This window comes from Schistosoma mansoni, chromosome 4, assembly GCF_000237925.1.
Source record: "Schistosoma mansoni strain Puerto Rico chromosome 4, complete genome".
Lineage (NCBI taxonomy): Eukaryota > Metazoa > Platyhelminthes > Trematoda > Strigeidida > Schistosomatidae > Schistosoma > Schistosoma mansoni.
Window position 1 is genome coordinate 6242850 of NC_031498.1, and position 22735 is coordinate 6265584.

At 32.7% G+C, this 22735-nt stretch overlaps 1 protein-coding gene across 1 annotated transcript; it reads right to left on the reverse strand.

Annotated features, from left to right (window-relative positions):
* Positions 1-13688: 13688 nt before the first annotated feature.
* On the reverse strand, positions 13689-22510 carry Smp_050820 (putative replication factor C / DNA polymerase III gamma-tau subunit; the record flags this gene model as incomplete). Its single annotated transcript, XM_018796648.1, has 6 exons — positions 13689-13974; positions 16224-16293; positions 18381-18679; positions 19523-19739; positions 22177-22382; positions 22424-22510. The coding sequence occupies 6 exons, from the start codon at positions 22508-22510 to the stop codon at positions 13780-13782; spliced, it is 1074 nt and encodes a 357-aa protein (XP_018651769.1). The 3' UTR covers positions 13689-13779.
* Between the last annotated feature and the right edge of the window lie 225 nt (positions 22511-22735).

A 22735-nucleotide genomic window follows, 5' to 3' on the forward strand; every position in this document is an offset into this window, starting at 1 on the left:
ATTCACAGATATTACCTATTTACGCTTTATTAATCATGAGTAAAACTGTTTAGCAATAGCTTTACACACTTTTACATAAAATAAATACAATGTAGTAAAAGTAAAAGAAATTAAATATAGAGTTCTAACTAAATTATTGATTCAAAAAGCGTGACTGAGATTAACCATGACCATTCTATTTACTGTTACTACTATCAAAATAGTTATCTTTATAGTTAAATAGGCAACTATTTATTATGTAATAATGTAGATTAATCTTCAACAAAATGACTTACTAGTAATTATTTCTTTTTTTTTGTTATTCATTAACTTTCTTACCTTATGGACACATGAATTTCGACGTGAACTAATTAGCTTGACCAAGTGTTATAAAATGCAATCTTATACTTACAGATCACTGCTTAATGATAGGGACTAAACTGTTCATGTAGATAAATTATGGACAATATATATGAAGGTTGAGTGGTTGCTATGTTTCACTAAAGAGCCTCAGATAATAAAAAAGACCACTATTTATTCCCACTTGATTTTTCAGTGATTCTCCATGTCGTCAGTTCTTAACTAATACCAAATCACGTGATAATTAACTAGCTATATACACCATATTTTGAGATATTTAAAGGGAACCGATGAATGAGGCCAAAAATAATGCAGTTGTAGCTTAGTTGAAATCACTACTCGTAAGATAGCTGAACTCACACTTCATGTGATAAGATAATCATGTTTTATGTCACTTTTTATCTCTAGTCATCACGTCAGCTATTATCTATCTATAAAGCAGGCAAGTATGAGTATTCCACCTCTCTTTAAGTATATTTCTTACTGTCAAAATGGGAATTTTCGCCTTGCTGAAATGTACTTTTGTTATCACAACAAGACATTAATGTAGTGTTATGTCAATTCATAGCTATCGAAAAAATTGATAGACTAATCAACTAACTTGTTGATTAATTTGTAGTGGATGATCCTATGTCAAACCCAAATAGCTTCTTCCAACTTTCGAATAGGCCAATTTATTCATTCTTCTTGAGTTACACTTTGACCCTGTTAATTATTCGCCTTTGCATAGCATTTCTTTGCCTTACTCCGCTTCGCTTCCCTTAGCCTTTGCTTTGCCTCGCTTCCCCTCGATTTGATTTGACTAAATATTGAGTAAAGCTTAATTAAATTGAGCTGACTAACATGCATTCTATAGTCCGTTTCGCTTCTCTTCCTTCGCTCCATCTTTCTGACTGTTTGTTATGATCAACGATGACACAAAATAAACATATTCGAAACTCTGTTCTCGTATTTGACCTATCTAATTCCGTTATTCGCTAACGCAAGTTAAGTAGATGATTGTACGCTAAGGATTGACAATATGTATGTTTCAATAACAATCATAATACGATTTACATGAAGTCAGATATTAGGCCACTAAAAATTCATCTCAAAAAATATTACCAAACTGATTCGGGATTTACTTCCTCACAGTTTTTTCATGAATACATGACATCTCAGTTCACTTTGTTTTCAAAAAATAACGTAAGCCTTCATTACATCTGTAATCCAGACAACGCTAACTTCTTTTATATGCAGTGTAGGACAAATGTAAAGACTATGTTGATTACGAATGTGAAAAATGAATACCATTTGACACTTTGTTTTACAGTACGTACATAAACAAAGGTAACAAAAACGGACTTCAATCTTTATATATAAATATATATATTCTCGTGCTCTTTTTTAGTTTATCAGACAAAAAGTTATAGAATGCATGAATATATATATATATTATCAGATTTGGTGTCAATAATATTGTTCCCATTTCCTACTATCCCTCGTCGTATACCACATATATCTGATAAAACCTTTTTAAATCTAACAAGTCACGAAATACAGTCAATCATACGCATACATACATACATATAAGCAAACCGAATAATAAAGTAAATTGAATTTATATTTATGAATTTACTCAATTTTCAATGTTCATTATTGTATACAATTTGTTTTGTTTTTTTAAATAAAATTACTTATCTATACCAATAATTCATTAGATCTTTTTTGTTGAATACAATTTTTACTTCCAGAATAATATTGATCTAAGTAAACGGAACTACGTGTCATTCACAATTGTTAAACTTTTATTTTCAGCTTCTGTCATCACTTTTAATCAGTATCTCTTTTTTTTCGGTTATTTTATGTATAAAAAAAAACTAATTTTTTTTTTGTTGAAATATCCCCAACACCACAAAAAAGGGAAAACTCAACTTTTTTTTAGATAAATCTAATAACAGATAAAATCTTTTTTAGGAGGAAACAAAAGAAAAACACAAATTAAAATCATCTGTCAAATAATCAACAAGAAAAAACCTACTTATGCATACTCATCATATATATAGGTATTAAAGATATGAATACAATAGAATATAGTAAGTTTACACATGCTTGCATATATGCTGATAGATAAACATACCAATGAGAATAAACATTTCATACATGCTACTTATTATGTAAATAAGTAGATAGAAAAAAAGTTGAAGTTATTATGTTAAAATGTATTCTATTGTTCATTATTTATTTTGTTTCTTTGTTCAATTTTCTTTCAATTAATTGTGTGATTTTTCTTTGTATATATATACATAAGAATTGGACAGTTGGAAATTATCCAAGCCAAAATATCTTCTGCATTAAACGAGTAAAGACAAAACAGTAATAACAACTTCAACATCAACCCTTTAGTACAAATACAAACATAGAAACAAGAAAATAGGGTAAACTGACAATCATTTAGTGATTTAAAATAGTAACAATATACTATTTATCTTCTGTTTAGTTTTGTTACTGTGTCTGGTTTCCTCATCAATTCGGTTATTATTATTTTTTATTGTAATTATTATTCTGTTTATGGTTATTACTTTACACACAATTATGATTTAGAACTGTGATTAAAGTTGTTTTGAATGGCTTTTTTTAATGTGAATGTACACGAATGTATGTGTGTATACTTTAATATGTATTCAAATCTAATATAAATAAATAAGGAATACAATGCCTACCCAACCATGCTATTTAAATTCTACATTGAAGATGATTGCTTGTGTATGTCTGTATGTGTGTTCAATGAAATAAGTTAGTTAGGAAAGTTGAAGTGTCACTGTTATGATCACACTTTTGTTTGTTTCTTTTATACAAGTAGAAAAAATTTCTAGTTGTAGAAGGAGTAAAAATAAAATGAAACTAAAATTTAAAAAACAGACCACTGAAGTTCTCATTCTGTTATTATATTTCACCATTACATATTCACCAGAAGATCTCTTGAGAAGTAGGAAGCACTGAACAAATATCCCATTCTAATTTGTGAAAATTAATCACCACATCCTCACATGACCAGAAAAGATCATAGTCAGGACATTCACTTGTTACAACTAACTAATATTTGATCACTTAGTTGAAATCAAGCAGTTGATGTTTACTAACCAGTATTGACTGATAATAAAGCACAATCACTGATAATTTTACTAGTGGGTATGTGCAAACAAAACAGGTTTGTCCCATGTCACAAATTCCCTTTGACAAACTCTTAACTCACTACTCATTATTTAGTTGAAAGTTTGGTTGATATTAACTTAAACAGGATAATAACGGGATACAAATATTAGATACTGACATTGAGTAATACACCTAAGATAAAAAAAATACAGCACTACAGAATATTGTATGGACATGTCTGTTAAGTTAATGCATATGTTACTTTTCAAATAACAGTCAAAACGCAAAAAGTAACCTGTATGAATGTCTATGACAATTGAGAGCAAATGGAAATAAGTACGAAATCATGCAATAAAACCGAAAGAAATCAACTTATTAAGTTTTCGCCAACTTTTTACAAAAGTTGGACAGTGACTAGCAATAGAATCTAAAATGTGAGTTTCGCTCTACGTAGAACTAGCCAACTGAATACACCCGCATCGATGTTGATATTCATATAGTGATTCGAACCCAATACCTTTCATTACAAAGGCCGATGCATTATGAGCTGACTCAAAGAGCATTGGTTTGTTAACTTCGTTAATAGGAACCTGATTTCTGATAACAGTTTTCGTTATGTATACATTGTTCTTTGTTTATTCAAACCAATTTATTTGAGAAAAACAAATATAAAATAATTTACAACTACTCATCCATTAGAGCATGAAAAAATGAAATGTTTATTATCCAATATAATTCTCGAGATAAAAATGCTCGGAAAACTAAAGGAAGCATTCTCAAACATCTACCGTAGTAAATCTGTCGACATGAATAAATAGAGTAAAATACAGATCACTACGAAATAACCCGTACCGATAAGTGTATAAAGTACACATCTGATCCTTGAATTGCTTTATTTGCTGTATGTGAAGCTTGAAAATATGTTTGGATGGTATTCAGTTATTCTTTCGATTCAATATTATGTTCATACTCTATCAAAACGTTTAACAATCTATCCCCAGTATCTGAACCTTGAGAATTAACTTTATTAATATAAATAAATCCTACTTTAAAATAGAACAGGAACATTCGTCACTGGATCAGTTATAAATAAAAACTAGTGATTATAAGAAAAACCAATAAATTTACGGGGTATTTGCATCTTCACTCATACAAACCAATGAACTGACGAAGAATTCGATGTCGAAAAATCTATTGTTTGATACTGAAAGCTGAATACACCATAAGAAAGAATTCACGTTATATGAAGATATCACATTTTTTAGTTTATAAGGATAGATATATTTCCTGAAATAGAAGTGATGAATTTAAACATATATATATAATTAGTTTTATGAAATCTCTATTGTATATACGTTGTCCGATAGTTGTTCCGTGTAGAAGTTATTAGATTTCTTAACAATATGCTGAACCATTCTATGACCGAAGTGATTATAATGTCGATTGTGTTAAGTGACATTGTAACCATATAAAATACTTCCAAATCTTAAACATCTCTATGTGGTCGTAATCATAAGTTGAGGCTGTCCATATAACTTTGTCCATCTTTGATTACTTTGGTCACAAGAAAAAGCTTACCGTCGTAATATCAAAGTCCAAGGTATCTGAAGTAAAAATTTACTAATAAGTTGTAGTTAGGTGGAATCGATATTATTGAAAATTTAATATCCCTTATATTCTAACAGAACCTTCGAGGTTTAGCTGGTCACCATCTTGTCTTTTAATCAGGTTGGTTAGGAAGATCATGATACACATGCCCAAGTGATACAAAATTATCAGTAGAGTTAATAACGAAATAGGGATAAAGATAATTTTCTGAAATGTCCTCTGAGTAAAGGTATCTCTTGTGACGATCAGAAGTACATTTTAAAAATTCAATGCGGTTCAAAATTATTTCCGCTTGTTTTACCAGGAATCCATAATCTCCGAAAAAAGACAGTCAGCTAATTATTTTCTTATTTGCACTTAAAATAGTAATTCAACTCATTTCTCTTAGTGCCGTCTACGACTGGCTGAAACACAGTTGGATTATATTTAACACCAAAAAGAAAACAGATATTTAGAGACAACCAGTAAGAAATTATTTATTTAAGCTTCGCATTAGCTGGCACTCTTCAGCAAGGCATATTACTATTTTTGAGGGAGACTGAAACTCTTATCACTTTCAACTACCTAGCAGCAAAATCTACTGCGAGTAATGTGTGTATATTGCAACTTGATCGATAGAGTTCAGTCAACATTATAGACTAAACAAGGATTGGCTATAACTCAGGGGTTAGTTATTTTATACCAGCGTATGAGTAAATAAAATGATACGTACAGTTAAAAGCCGCATTTAGATTTGCCTTACTGATTCAATCGTAACCGGTTAAATCAAGTAAATTTTTCCCTTATAACACTTGAAATCAAGATTATCTTGTGAAATACAAAGTAAGTTTCACCAAGACAAAGACATCAACCAAAGTATAGGACAAATTTTTACAGAATCAGTATCCGGATGGATAGTAGCACAATGAAATCGATTTAATGTTTCAATAAGCAATAAGTGTGATAGTAGATTTGTTCATAACCCACAAAAAAATGGAACAAATTCGGTTACAGTGAGCATTGTATATTCTCATTGATTATTAACCCATGAAAACAACGAATATGGTGTAGCTTTACAAGTTTTTCATAGTGAATGATAGTAACATAACTTATATATTGATTTGTGTCAAACTGATATAAATGTGAGTAATTTCTTGCTTTTCACTCCCAAATTATCTTCCGTGATTTGTAACATACTTTGTTACACGACATTACTGATAAGATACTTTGTAACCAACTTCATCTTGAGAATTTGAACAGGGTTTAAGTTCCCAAACATTAAGGTATTGAACTTCAGAATAATTATGAGTCCATCAGTAAACTGTTGCGAAGTTTCCATGACGTTTCACACTTAATCTGTTTTTCGATGCGAGAGTAGAAATACAGATACAAAGGATGCTGTTGACCACAATCAACTATTAGAAACTATAATTATGTCAAAATGACTGCTACTCTTTGCATAATACTAACACCTAACAAGTTTTAGACAATCATAAAGGAATTATAAACACTCCTTAAGTTTGTTCAGTTTCATTACAAATTAAACAGGATAGATACTGCAGCAAAGAAAATTCTAATATTTTTTATATTATATTGAGCTTTATATCATGATTGAAAAAAAAAGAAGTATCCTCCATTCTTTATTTTTGTCAAAATTTCAACTGAATAACTTCTTCAAATAATTTAAAACAACTTTCATTTGTGACAAATGTAATATTTGATTAAGTTAGTAAGTTTACTGAATTGAAAATAACTGATGCGGTGGTTAATTAAACTGAAAACTTTTGAATTATCCCTTTATTTAACTTACGCTTAACTAATTATAACTAACATTATTACTTCTGCAAAGTAAATTTGATGCTAGAGGCTGAAAAAAGCATTCTCAATCATCAATATTTAATATGACTAGTAGATTAGTTTATTGTATAAGAAATATCTCCTGACCAAAATGAGGCAGAAGTCAAACAATAGTTAAAACTTTTAACATTACCATTGATATTACTTTTCATTATTTTTATTTAAACACATAAATATTGGTACAAGAAGGCACCAAATATATATGCGCCACACAAATCTCGTTCGATTTGTGTGAGGGCTATGATACTGCCCAGATGCCCAAACTGAAGCAGGTGGTTTTCTTAGAGGGCCACACCCCGAGCCTTCGACCTAAAGGTCTAGTCCATAAGGCAGTGGAGTAACGTCCAAAGATGCAATCCCATGGTAGCCGGCGACCAATGGTTGGTTCATCCGCCATTTGTTCATTCAGGATCCTCGAGCCCATGTGCACCATTGGTTTGGAATCAGAGTTTTCCAATTCCACTAGATGGATCTTCCGTGTTCACCAACCCGGTTAAAGCGGTAGACATTCGTTTTCGTCCTCCCAATTTCGTAAACAACAGTAATGCTGCGAGAAAGCAGTGATTAGGACTTCTCCAGCAGTGGCTGTATGCACGTGGTCATGTGAGAGCATTTCGAAAGGGAGAGCGGACTCTCCTCACTGTCGGTCGTACCAGGCCATTTGGGGGCGATTGGTATTACGATAACTTATCCACGTTTACAGATCACTATACAACAGGGAAATTGAATATAACTTATGATTAAGCGTGTAATTATCATAAATCTTTACATCACTTGATACTTCATTTTTACTGCCTAAATTCTTATTGTCAGACTACTTAGCTTTTAGAATAGCTTTTATTTGAAAAGTATTGTTTATTATATCTCTGTGTTGAATTTAATTATTCACTTCAAAATGTAATCTTAAGGAGTTAAAAATTGACACGTACACATCTACTAAACAACATACTTTGATATTTGTACTCAAAAATCACAGTTATGATAAACTCATTGCGGTTTCACAATGTTCAGTTTAAATTACATAAGTCAGAGATTTTTAAACTAAGACCAAAAAATAAACTGTTCGGTGTTGTTTCAATAGTTCACCCTACTTAATCTTAATTCATTACGAAAATATCGAAATATGTAATTGTAAACAGTTAATTAATTCAATTATTAAGAGAACAACATAAAAGCTGGAACATCGAAGTAATCAGTCAGCCAGTTACAATATAGAACCTCGTACGTACGTATATCAGTCCGAGTTGCCATACCACATTAGCACAGAGATGCAGTTGTCGATTCAAATCCCATAATGGTAGAAGTAGTAAGAATATAAGCATTAATGTGAAAGATTAGGGTTTCTAATAAATGATAATCACTAATTAATCGATATTAAATGAAGAATGTATTTTCTAAAACATCTTCATTGAATCAAGATTTAATAATATACGAATTATATCTAGTTTACATTGTGATTATTCTATTCATTGTCTATATTCTTTCTTTGAATTAAAGTGTGTTTATTTATTTATCAATGTCTGAACATTTAATAAAATCTTTCAATAAATCAACTCGACTCATGATAATAAAATATGTCCAGAAATTCTTCTCAATTATACCTTTCTTATTATCACTTCAATGTTGTTGTTGTTTGTTTCCCTCTATTATTGTTGTTAAGTTCAGTCTTAATTTACTGCAAATGAATGAACAATTGAATAAATTAAATAAATAAATTTTCACTTGATTAAATTATCAAAAGGACCTCTTTTTGCTTTTCTCTTATTCTAGATGTAAAGTATTGTTGGTAAGTCTCTAGTGATATATATATATATGAATAAAAATCTTAATATGTCCAATCAGATTTAATCATGATAGTAAAATAACAGAGAAACTCTTTTAAAGAGTAAAAATAATCGGAATGAAATAAGAATGTAAGAAAAAGTATATAAATCAGTTAACCCTAATCATCATCATGATGGAAGCGAAACAGAAGAAGGAAGATGAAGAATGATAAATCGGAAAGAAATAAGTATTTCTTTAACCAGAAAACTCTTGCTTGTGCAATCAAATGTATATAAGTAGTATAAGTTATAAAAAAACTAGCATTCTGTTATTATTTGATTACTGAATATGTAATCTTCTTGAAAGAAAAGAAAGAATTCATTGGGTTTGTCATATCATACTAGAACAAATGAGAGTATGTATGTATGCGTTATTGGGTATATTTATATCTATGTATTTGTGTTGAACAAGCAAACAACGAAATAGTTAAGAATAACTACAAATTGACAAATATAAAATCAAAATAAACCCTAATGAATTTCTTAGACTTAGAAACACGCATATTTTCAAGACATATGCATTTGTACAAATGTAATAACGAAATAGAAAGGATGAAATTAGTTCATCCCTATGATTGAAATGTACATAGTAATGAAATTGTAATCAACTTTTGTGATATACTTATATGTATTTATATGTGTGTGTGACTGTGTACATATATATATGCATGTATGTGAGTGGTTTACGGTGAAAATCCTGTACGAGTGTTTAATCACGTAAACAAAATTTAGTTTGATGAGTAGTGGCAAAAAAATAAAAACCAATAATAAAGGAAAAACTTCTCATTTAGTATATTCCAGTTGTTTTTACTCATTTTCTTGTTTATCTACTATTTCACTTCTACTTTCTGCTAGTTACCTGGTGTACAGAATTGAAGTGATGTGACACCTAAATAGTTACGAGAGGAAAAAATGCAAGATCACTTCTTAATTCAGCACAACTCTCATTCTAATTCAGTGTGACATAAGTTCAGCTTAACGTCCATTTTACTTTAGTGTGATATTTGTTCAGTATAACATGTAGTCTTGCTTTGTTTTAATTAAATGTATTGTATTCCCACTATTTCAGTTATGCATGATATTCTTTGATCAATCATTAGGTGTCAGTATTTGTTTTAGATATTTTGATAACTGTAGAAAGTCTTTATCTGCTATCAGTATTCGTCTTCCTTTCTGCATCGTGCATATATCAGATTTTCTTGTTTCAAGTTCAATTTCGTAATTATTAACAATGACATTAAGCGAAACCGTGAAAAAATGAATTACTGAACAAGTTATTAGACTTTTAAAATTCGACTGTGAATGACAAAAGTAAATATAATACAACGTTAACAAGGGTATATGACATCAATTTTACTTCCAATAATGAAAGTTTATAGTTCTATCAAGTCGTATTGTGATGTGGGCTACTTACATACACATAAGTAGTATATGGTGATGGTCAGACATAGAATGCAATTTGGCAGAAGATCAATAAGGAAAGAACAGGAATGAAGCGCAATCATTATGAAAATGCATGAACAATGAAATCAGAGAAGATGGACTGATATTTGCAAAAGGAACAGTTAAGATTGAGACAATTGATTGTTATTTTGCAAATTAACTGTTTACTGTATGGTTATCAGATTTTAGTGAGATAATTTGTAATTTGTGATTAAATACATTCGATTGTCACAATTGATTGATCACTGGGTGGTGATCAATGTCACGCGTGTCAAGTCCTTCTTAGTGCTGATCGAATGCTATCGATCAAGTTGCAATGTGGCCACTAGTCTAGGTGGCTCGACACTGCGTGCACTATATATATGGGAGAAAAAGATGGTGGCTGGAGGCGGTCAGCAGGAAATCCTGAACCCGGGTTCCGTGCTACTTGGCACTCGTCAGCAAGGTGTACCTGTAATCTTGAGGGAACTGGTGCTCCCTGACGGATTCGATCCCGTGTCCCTCAGCTTCACAGTCAGAAACGTTACCACTGAGCTATTCGGGCCGCGTTCGACCTCCTGTAGGACTGAGATGTAATCACAATTGACTGATCACTGGGTAGTGATCAATGTCATGCGTGTCAAGTCCTTCGAATCCGTCAGAGAGCACCAGTTCCCTCAAGATTACAGGTACACCTTGCTGACGAGTGCCAAGTAGCACGAAACCCGGGTCCAGGGTTTCCTGTTGACCACCTCCAACCACCATCTTATCTCAATACATTCGATTGTCCCCACTCATGTTCTTGTTCACTCCAGTATGCCCTCCCTGAGAATAAGTAGGAAGTAAACTTTTTTATCACTGCAACAAGTACATGTAGATAAGTCTCAAGGATGTTTTCGAAAACCTCTTAAAGTCATATTTCTTGAGATTAAGTTATCGTCCACCTAGCCTAGAATGACCATTAACTTCTTATCATTAGTAAAAATTACTTGACAATTATATCTCGGACAGCTACGCAAAAATGTGATCGATAATTAAGAACACCAGTCCAAGACTTATTTACGCTGGACAAGTTTTATAATTATAATTAATTACACAAACGCGAATGACAGATCCTAAGTTCCATGAAATGATGTTATACAAATGGAAATTTCTTCATAAAAAGGTTTCGCTAAAAACTAGCAAACATATTAAAGATGCATTCAAAAGAAATATCCTTTTAAACAAACTGATCACAATAGACAATATGATCTGTCCACTAAAACAATCCAAGTTAAATAAGTCACAAGGCACTCCTTGCTCTTACCCCCAGTTCAGTTTTCTAATTTACATAAAATGGTGAGCTCAAGTATACCAAGGACCAAAAGAGAGGCTTCTACTTACTTTTCCATGTATTTTAGTCATTTATGTCGAACAGAAAAATTATTGCAAGAAAACACATGACAGCATACAATAATTCAACTTACATATAGATTTTACAATAATCATACAACTACTATCGAATTTGTCTCTATTGCGATTGTTCGTTGTCATTAATACCTGTTGACACAAACGTGTAAACCGAAGACAGGTAAATAGGTTAACTTCTCGATGGCGTGATAATTATTTGTTAATGACCACTTATTGTTTTGTGAACTTATTTTGTCTTCTTTTAAACACTTCACTGATTTATGTAACCTCCTATTGTTATCGTTATACATAATCCCCCCTTTTTTGCTTTTTGGAATGTCGGAACTATACCCTTATATATAAGGGTATTTTATAAACTCCTTGCCAAATCCTACTCTCATAAATTTAATCTTTAAATTCAACGACTAAAGTTATTGGTTTGATAAATAATTATAAACTCAAAGCTATTTACAGTGAATCACGAGCTGGGAGGTAAAATGTATACGTGTGTTAAGCTTGAACACCTATGACCAATATCAATCACTGACATTTGAAACTTGTTGATTGAATGACAAGAAATGATAAATTACCAGCCCTCTGTCAAAGCAAACCATAAAAATTCTTGACGAGTAGCTTACAACTTGTTTATCTTTGATAACAATTACCAAGCTTCTGATAGATAGGAACCAAAAGTATATGAAGAATTCCACCAGTAAAGGTGACCCGGAATAAGTGATAAAAATAAATGATATTAGATGAATTGCCGATGGTATCTGGCCAACGGACATTTAGTATCTTGCACAGAAAATAGATTGTAAATATTTGTACATTTTTGATGATGGTTGTAGTAGTTTTCCGAGTTTCTGCTATGCACAGTAGAACTAACTTTCTTGACGTTCGTATTAAAGACTCTAACTTTGTTATTTGACAATTGTTTTGAGTTCCAGATGTTGTTCAATTGTAGGAATACTGTCCTTGCTTTGTCAATCCTCGCCTTCACACCTGTACCAGATACACGCCTTGCTATCAAGGTACGTGAAAGTTTCAAACTCTACCAAAACTTCTCCATCAAGTGTAATTGCGTTGGTGTTCTCTGTGTTGAGTTTGAGGATCTCTGTTTTTCCGTTGTGTATGTTGATGTTTATTGCTGTAGAAACTGCTGCTACACTGGTTGTTTTGACCTACATTTGATGGTGTTTATGGGATAGAAGAGTTAGGTCATCTGCGAAGTCAAAATCGTGTAGCCTCAACCACGCTGTCCATTGTATTCCATGCTTCTCTTGAGATGTGGAGGTCTTCATAATCTAGTCAACCACCTTAATGAAGAGAAAGGATGAGAGTAATCAGACCTATGTGACACTTGGAATGTATCTGTATTGCTGCCTTACATTCAAGAACTTGCAGTGTGGTCCATCATAAGAATTCCGTATGATGTTGACAATGTTCTGAGATATACCAGAGTGTCGAAGAAGGTTCCATAAGGTTCTTCTATCCACGCTGTCAAACACTTTCTCATAGTCAAGGAAGTTGTACTAACATCAATAGTAGAGGCCTGAAAAATATACTTTGTAAGATGAAAATAATTACACATACAACACTTGACCACAAACAACGAATAAATACATCATAAATACTTCAGGTCAAGGATTATCTCTTTCAATATGAAGACTAACTTCAGTCTATTAAATAAGACTGTATCATAAAATATTCTTTCTTTAGATATATAACTCGACAAATATTTCTTAACATTATCTTAAAATTTTTGTTCGGAAGCACGCTATCTACATTGATAGCAATACAACCTTCGCACTGGATTATCATAAACGAGAAACAGGACTATGTTCACCTGATCTAACAAAACGTCTTAACTGCATCATCAACGAAATTTTGCAGATAACGTTGTCTTAATGTGTTGATAACATTTAGAATAGTCATAATGCAATTAACTAGTCACCATATTATTAGTTAACAACTATGACAAGAACTTGTTCTCACCTCTACCGCTGCGTTTTAACGGGACTAAATAACAATACATGTTATTCTTTCTATTCCCAAATAAAAGAATAAACCATAACTCTACTTTACTAACCGGAATACCCATGGTAAAGTAACCTGACCTGTCATTCAAACAAACAATATCTACAAAAGAAACTTTTATTTATCAAGATAACTCGTAATAAATATACACAATACATCTTGAGAATTGAATATTTGTTTTATGTTAATGTTACCATTCCATCCCAGAACCTAGAGCATCTTCTATATATCGTTTGTAAATAGCCATAAATGCAATTACAAACGCTTCCAAATGAAAAATTGGTTTCTGGCCTAAATTCAATCGATGTTCATATTCTGCACCCAATTGGACCAATTCCAGTTTTAAATTACGATCACATGAATTTAATAAATTGTCAACTAGACCCTAACAAAAAAAGAGAATAAAAATGTATGAATTACCTTCTTCTTGTAGAAGTGAACATACGAGGTTAACTTTAAAAAATTAGATTACCATTGTGTATTGTTTTAACCTATCTGTCTTGAGTAAGAGTATTATTCAGTTGCTGAAACCAACATGGACAAAGCTTGTTTCGAACTAACGATAGGATAGTTGGAAGTTAAATGCTCAAATCACTCCAATATAACATTTTTAATCCTAATGTATTTCTTTCCCAAATTACTTCTTACTCATACCGGTAGTACAAAACAATTCCATCTTTATCTTCTTTCAAATCAATGAATAATAATAGTAATTTAAGAAAAGAAATGAAAATCTTAAAAATACCCGTAAGAAATAAACCAAAGATTATTATCAATAGTGTCATCAAAATCTCCATTATTTTATTTAGTACACTTCTCACTCTAAAATACTTTTGATCTAATCAGACTAAAAATTCACTAACATATAAACATGTATAAGTAAAATGACCATAATATTTAACCGAAAACCTATGTTCTTGAAAAAAGAAACAATATTGTCTAAAGATTAATATACATAAAGGATTTTAATGATACTGACGTAACGAGACACAGAAAACTAAAATTATCAACTCATTGACTGATATGCCTACCTTATTACTCACCGATACACACATGAATTGAGATATGAATATAATACAATGAAATAACCCACTTATTTAACAAAATAGCTTAAATAAGCAATTCGTACGAAAATATCTCTAAGAAAATCAATTAATGGATAACAATTTTGACCATTCAAATCAATCAATCAACTCCGGGTCCACAATCACTGTGTCTATCTCAAAACGTATCCTTTTGGCATAGTTAATTTCATGTAAAATGTGTTATCCACAGCTCATTGCACGGTTAAACATGCGACTACAGAAATGAAGTATAATAAAAGTTTGTCAAAATAATAAACTGAGACGAATAGCTCCATTCACGTATAACCTTTGGTATATTGAGTATGTAGATGTGCAACATGAATGTTAATCTCATATGAAATTTATCGAAGTTTAACTAAAAAGATAGAGGAATTTAGGTTTAGGTCTCAGATAAAATATCAGAAAACTTCGACTGTTTGATAGAAAATGTCTAGAAATACTGACTTTAGTTGGATGAAACATTTCAGTAATCAAAACTGAGAACAGTTATGCCGGAAACAAATTGCTCATTTTTGTCATGTCAAATGAGTAAACAACGTACATGTGATTGTAAGGAAATACTGTATGAAAATACAAAAACTAATTTTGTAGCGGTGGTTTGTTAAAAATACTCAGATTTCAACAAATAAGTGATCGTAGGTTCGAAACCCAGTTCACTCCGGTTTATGAAACTAAATAGTGTCAATACAGCTCACATAAGCAATGTGATTTGAAAAGACAGATTGTAAACTTTTACTTCATTAATAAGAGACATTATTAGAACAGAAAATAATCAGACCGTTATATAAAACAAATTCATAAAGGTTTTAATTATTGAAGTTATTTGTGAACAGAACAATAGACATTTTCTATAGAAGCTTGTGCAACAGTGAAAATCAGTAACTGAAGACTCTTATAATTCGAGTGATGTAAAAGTTCTGGTTCAGTTTACTCTTTACATAGATAGTGAACATATAATTGCTCTATTGTTAATGATACTCAATTACCAGATTTACTACCTTATAATGCCACTACTCAAGTCCATAAACTCTGTATATATAATCTTTAGTCAGTTCCATCATATCTAATTATGACGATGTTTTAAAATAACACCCTTCAAACAACACTTCACACTGGACAATAAAGTCCCAAACAGTATAAATTCATTTTGACAAAAACAACATATAAAGTTTACTTTTGAAAATTTACTACTTAAATAAATTTCAGTAGCCACTAATGCTACTGGTAATTTAGCGTTGTGGTATTTCCCGACTCCAACAGATCCACAATAATATCTATCCTCATAAACACATCAGTAGTTGAAAGTTTCCATACAGATAATCTTAAACAAGCTGATATTATCTCCAATTTGATGTTGACTTCATTTTTTTCTCAATAGTGGGTATAGTAGGATCAAATTGTCATGTTTGCATTTTAAGATTTGTCCCAGAACCCTTTCAAAAATAAGTCATATTTAGTTTTGGTAAACTTTTAAATACTTGGATCATAAGCAAGTTTCATTTCATAAAAAAATTCAAGAATAAATTATTTTATCTTAATAAAAACTTACTCTCATTATAATGTTGGGCGGAATACAGTGACATAACAATTCATAAAGACGATTGCGAACTTCTAATATTCTGTAGAGAAGAAAATTTGAGAACGTTCAGCCATTAATATATGATACAGAAAATAGTAATCTAATCACTATGTAGTACGATTTCAATATGATGAAAACTACCGTCTAAACACTAAAAAACAATAGACGGAACAAAGAAATGTCTTTCTCAATTAGCTTTTCTTCACAGCTCTACACTAATCCATTAGTACTAATCAAGCGATGGTGAGTTGGTTAACAGTGTTAGAAATTGTTGTACCTATGAAAATAATTAAGAACGAACTAAAGAATTCATTGAAGATGAAAGATGAATAAGTTTGCTGTACTATTCAAATGTATTAATAAATGAATTGTTTTAAAAATAAACTAGTGAAACAGTTACGAATTCTCACTAAGAAGTTGAACACTAATGATAGTTCTGTACGAAAAAAAATAGACAAATATTAGTCATAGTTATGTTAAAAACGAAATAACAAATGTAATTCAACAAGAGGGATAACAAATAATTTCTAAAATTCTCGATATCATTGAACAAAAGGTTAAACAAAAGCAGAAGCCACAATGATGACCAAACTGGTCAGCGTGGTTGCATAAGCTTTATTTGAATAGAAAGGTCTAATTTTATTAGATGGATCACGATAATAACTAGCTCTGCAGAAGCAGCTGAGGTGATTAGTGTACATAGAGACGAAGTCAGAGAGACTGCCTTCATTATCTTCCTTTAGGATCATCGGTTGTAAAATATATTGTACAGTTTGGCTGTAATAATGCTTTTCTTAGAGTTTTTATATCCACTGAGTAACTATACCACTGACAACCCCAGCCAAGAACTCTAGTTTATAAAGTAATATACACTAGTAAATGATGGGATTTCACCTATGCGAATGACGTCAAGTCCGATGGCTAGAGACCTTGAATGACATGGCTCAAAATCGTTTGCAATGGCGAAGGTGCATACACTCTTTGTGTTCTACCAAATTCTAACCCGAATTCTTCATGTCCCTATCGTTTTTCTCTTTCCCAATTTATTTCAGTGTATTGTACTCCTTCAATAACATCTTCAAACCCTAATCTTTCACATAATACTTATACTCTTACTACTTCTACCACTATGGGATTTGAATCGACAACTGCATCTCTGTGCTAGTGTGGTATGGCAACTCGAACTGATATACGTACGCACGAAGTTCTACGTTGTGACCGACTGACTGACATAGATATGTGAGAGCATTCGACGAGGGGGAACTGACTCTCCCCACCCTCAGCCGTACCAGAGAATTTGGGGGCACAACTCCAAATGATTGCGGAAAGTGAGTAAACTAGGGGTGGACCTATTCTAAAACCTAATATGTATCTTACTCGAACTTTTTTAAGATTTTATATTTTAGACACATACACTATTGAGCTCGGAGTTCGCTGCAATAAATCGAAAAGGATGAGAGTTTAAAGAAGTTTGGAGAAAAATTCTCATGACTCAGGGACTTCTGACTTCTGACAATTCCAATTATTTGACCTCTGTTTAACAAGTCCCCAGTGGAACTTGGATTACGAATGAGTACTTCAACATCAAAATGATTCGTTTCAGAGGAAACTTTTGTAGGTTAAAAAATTATAGTTTGTTTTCAGTTGCATCAGCATGTAATTATTTAAGAGGAGGAAATTATTCTCTTGTGACTCTCTTGTAATCATAACTAAATACTCGATTAAGAGTGATAATGAGTGAATTTAATGGTAACACAATACACACATTTATAAGTTTTACCGACATGCTGACATCTAATAAGAAATATTGTTTAGTAAGTAAATCCATCGTACAACCCAGTCTTCTGTGGTGTTGATAATTCCTACATAGGAAGGTTTCAAAGCAAAACAGCTTGATAGTGCTTGTAATCGTTGAACGAAGTGGAAATCCAATCAATTTATGAAATGGAACTAATGCGATGCGACTCCATTGATTGGATAATATGAAATACATAAATCAGTACTTTGAAATACAGTCAAGAATAAATCAAGGTCTGAAGAGAACGGATTTATGATGTGGCAGTGTGTTGCCAGCGACCAACAGCGACATAAACTTGATTTGAATATACATATATATACGACACTTACTTTTTCGGACTTTGTTCCGCCAAAATGGCTGATGCTGTCTCGGTAAGAAAGACTTGCCAGTCAGGTAACTGCACACTCTGGTCTGGAAGCATGGGGCAATGCTGCCACTTAGCTACCTCAGCATATAAAAGAGCTCTACGTAGGTTCCGTTCGGATGCTAACGCGATACGTTTAGCTAGTTCAACCGGCATTGAATGGCCTTCTCGGCGGGCTGTATTTCTCAATATTTCAACAATTTCATCGATAGATGGGGCAGAAACTCTTATTGGTAGACATCTTGAACGAGTAGCGGAAATGATCTGCAAAATAAATAACCAAATGATAAGTTGCTTAGTAAAGAATATACTATACAAACACAGTTGGCACATAATGGACACTATGAAGCAAGCAGCAACGAAAAACACTACTCATTTGGATTTATTAATTACATATAGGATTAATTTTCTATGTACGAAACTATGAACTAATAAATTCTACAGTAAAAGTTAAAGTATACCATGAGCACCAGCAAAATGGATTAGCGCTACTCCTGACCTCTTTATTACAGTAAATAAACGAAGAATCAACACTATCACACAATAAATATGCCACTAGTTCAATAGGTTCATCTACAAAACACAACACCTCATTTAAAGATACTTTGTCAGTTTTCACTCTTATTAAGTAGATTGACTAAACATAAGCACATCTAAATACTAAGCAATTTTAAATAAACAGTCAAACTACAGCGGAATTGGCTACTATCCATAACTAAGTGTAAATAGTATTGATCTAGTTATCATTTTTGAATGCCAAGAAAAAACCGCTTACACGCCATTTAAACTGTAGATACAACACATTTATTTTACATTAGTAATCGGAGAATTTTGGTATTTTGTCTTGTTTACTCAAGCTAACTGAGAAATTACCAACTTAGAGCATATCACTGAACAAGCAAGCACCATGATATAAAGCCGACTTCAACAACGCAACACCATTAACTCTGTATTATACCATAAAAAATCGAATGTAATGTAATGGTCTTATTCGCCTAACTTTTGTTGATCACTCTACTTTTAAAATAGAGTCCTATTTACAACGATTTGGAAATCGAAGAATATAATACAGAGAGCATACTATCACAACTCCAGAACAGAACTAACCTTACTAGTAGATTCCGCTGACAATATAAGACGGCAAGTGGATATGTACTTTTCCATAGTTCTACGTAAAGCATGTTGTGCATCACGTGTTAAATGGTCCGCTTCGTGCAGAACTACTACTTTGAAATCTTTCTGTTGCCCACTGTCAAGCTGTGCTGTTGATGCCATGCTTTTGATTAACTCTTGAATGACAATTCGGTCGTAAATCCCAACATCACTAGAATAAAAGTAAACGACATACTGATATTATCGAGAGCAATTACAAAAATAAACGAAATGTGACTAAAATCGCTGGATTAACAGGTTGAGGATCTGAGGACATATGATTTTTACGTCAACTTATGAATTTCAATTCTCTGGAACTAACTACCAAGGACTGGTAAATTTACGGTGATTTCATAAGACTACTTAGATAATTGGTACGTTATTTTCTACCTATCGAAATAGGTTACTGTTGAAAGAGGCGTCAACAGATCCATCAAACCGAATATAGACGGTCGTGAAGATATAGAATAAATATCGCGTAATGATAATAACGACAAAAAAAGTAATGGTATAACTTGACCGAAAAATATTCCCGCTTTGTTTCGTTCTATAGTTCACCGTGATGATTCCTAAGCGTTTATAAAATATTAGTACTCGTTCTACCGAAAAAACAAACAACTGTTAAGGATAGTATTGAATACAAAGCCTGAGTCAGTCAGTCACAACGTAGAACTTCGTGCGTACGTATATCAGTTCGAGTTGCCATACCACATTAGCACAGAGATGCAGTTGTCGATTCAAATCCCATAGTGGTAGAAGTAGTAAGAGTATAAGTATTATGTGAAAGATAAGGGTTTGAAGATGTTATTGAAGGAGTATAATACAGTGAAATAAATTTGGAAAGGGAAAAAGGATAGGGACATGAAGAATTCGGGTTAGAATTTGATAGAACACAAAGAGTGTATGCACCTTCGCCATTGCAAACGATTTTGAGCCATGTCATTCAAGGTCTCTAACCATCAGTTGCTATCATCTCGCGCATCCCAACCAGGTAGTCTACACCTACCAATATGGCTCAGTCCACTTGTCAGTGACTTCATGGATTTGTGCCACGTTTTGGTCTGGCCGCCCCTAGCTTTCTTCCGACCTACTCCTACACCATAAGACATCGCACGTCGGTGGTTGGGCATGCGTAACACGTGTCCCAGCCATCTCAACTGATGAAGTTTCACTACTTCATCAAACGATTTGCCATCACTACCTAGTACCCGTTTCCTAACAACTGTATTACTTACCCGGTGGTCCCAGGATATACGAGCAATGCTTGGAAAACACCTATGATCGAATAGGTTGGTGCTTCACACTCTTAAAAAGGAATACTTTATTTTTGTAACAAGGTAAAGTTTCAGGACAACTGTTTACGTACATTTTCAAAACCTTTTATGGCCAGTCAACTAGTCATCACCTACTATGACCATGACAGACTGGCACAGATGTTGAGCAGTTCAACTTACTATCATACAAAACAAGACTAGGAAGTCACAAAACAGCTTGCAACGAACCACACATAGTTATAACCTCAATTTCGAAGTCGAATTTCCGAGTCTTTAGAACTCCAAACCATAATCTTCCAAGTGTATCTCACAGATGATTTTCATCATCCCTTGAAAAAAAAAGTATGTATAGTGATGTCTGACATTGAATGTATTGTCTGAGAGTGGTATTTAGATCCGGTGATTGAGTTACTTTTCACTAGGAAGTGCTAAGTATGTACATTTATCTACTGAATAAAATTCCGTCCGATGTTCTTGGTTGAGTCATGCCTTACGAAGAACTATTGTCTAAAGTGAATATAACGGGTGATATCCATCTGAGTTGCTCGATTTCCTCTTATTATACACAATAATACTTCTAAAACAACTTTCTGACTTAGCTGACAATTTTATATCCAGGGGCATCGACTTGGAGTGAAAAAGCTCAAAATTGACTGCATCAGTGTGGACGGACTTATTCTTCAGCTCCAAATTTAATCTAGACCTTATATATATATATCCGAATTTATTTGGTCTCTTTTTTATATTTGCACTCCCAGTAGCGCATTGAGATAAGATTTTCATGGCGAACCACAGAGTAGGAGGGGTAGCAATAGCATTAGTAGTAATAAAACATATTAGGATCGAAAACACAATTCAAAAAAGTATAAGTTTATGTAACAGAAATTATGAGACTCAGAAACAGCAAATAGTAGATAGTAGACCATTAAAAACGATTTTAAACCATGAGAGTCTGCGTGATTATGGCAGCCAAAGATTAGAGACTTCAAGTGACATGACTCTTCGATGTCGAACCTGTGAAACTAGACATTGATGACTAATATGGGTCACGATATCGTGAGTGCGAACGAAATCCACCAATAATGACTTATTCCAGCAGATAATGATTTAATTGGACGGTAGGCAAGAGTCTGTGATAAGAAAAGTTCAGATGAAATTTACCCGTCGTTCGAAATAAAATATAAGACAGTAGTTCTAGGGAGCGACTTAAGAGTGTTTGTGTACAGATAACACGTCATGGCAAACTAGAAAGCACTCCGAAATAGCAAAGGTGCAGCTCCCTAAAATCTCATCTCATCAAAAATTAAAAGTAGTAAGGTCTTTACATAAATGTACCTAGGATTTACTTCCAAATGAAAGTTACTCGAAACTGTGGATAAGTTGACTTTCTTGTTTGAAGGGTTTGTGAAAGTATGGTGTTCCATTCTTAGTCGATCAACACCTGATCCGTACAGCTCACGAAGAATACACATGATTCTAGTTCGTTTCCCTGCACCAGAAGGTCCATACACTAGCAAGTGGGGAAAGTTGCTGCTATCAACCTAAAATTGTGATTTATGTCACTGAACCAACCACCACTTACTAATTTTTTCAAATTTTTAGCCTGTTTTTTGTGGTAATCTAACTTCCCCAATGAAGTAGGAGTGTACTTGTCAACCCAAAGACTCATTCTCCGAAATTTCGAATATCCGTCAAGGTTGGATATTGAAATAGGTTAACTCAATCAAATGAAAAAATTTCAGACACCAAGTGGAGAACACATTTTGAAAAGAATTTTCGTAAAGTAGTCTGCGCTTGTCTTCCAGGTTTTTTCCACAGCATTTCTGACTTCGAGTGATGTCTTCTGAAGTATCGTTTTGTGATAGGGTGTATTCGTCTGTTAGAATGAAAATTA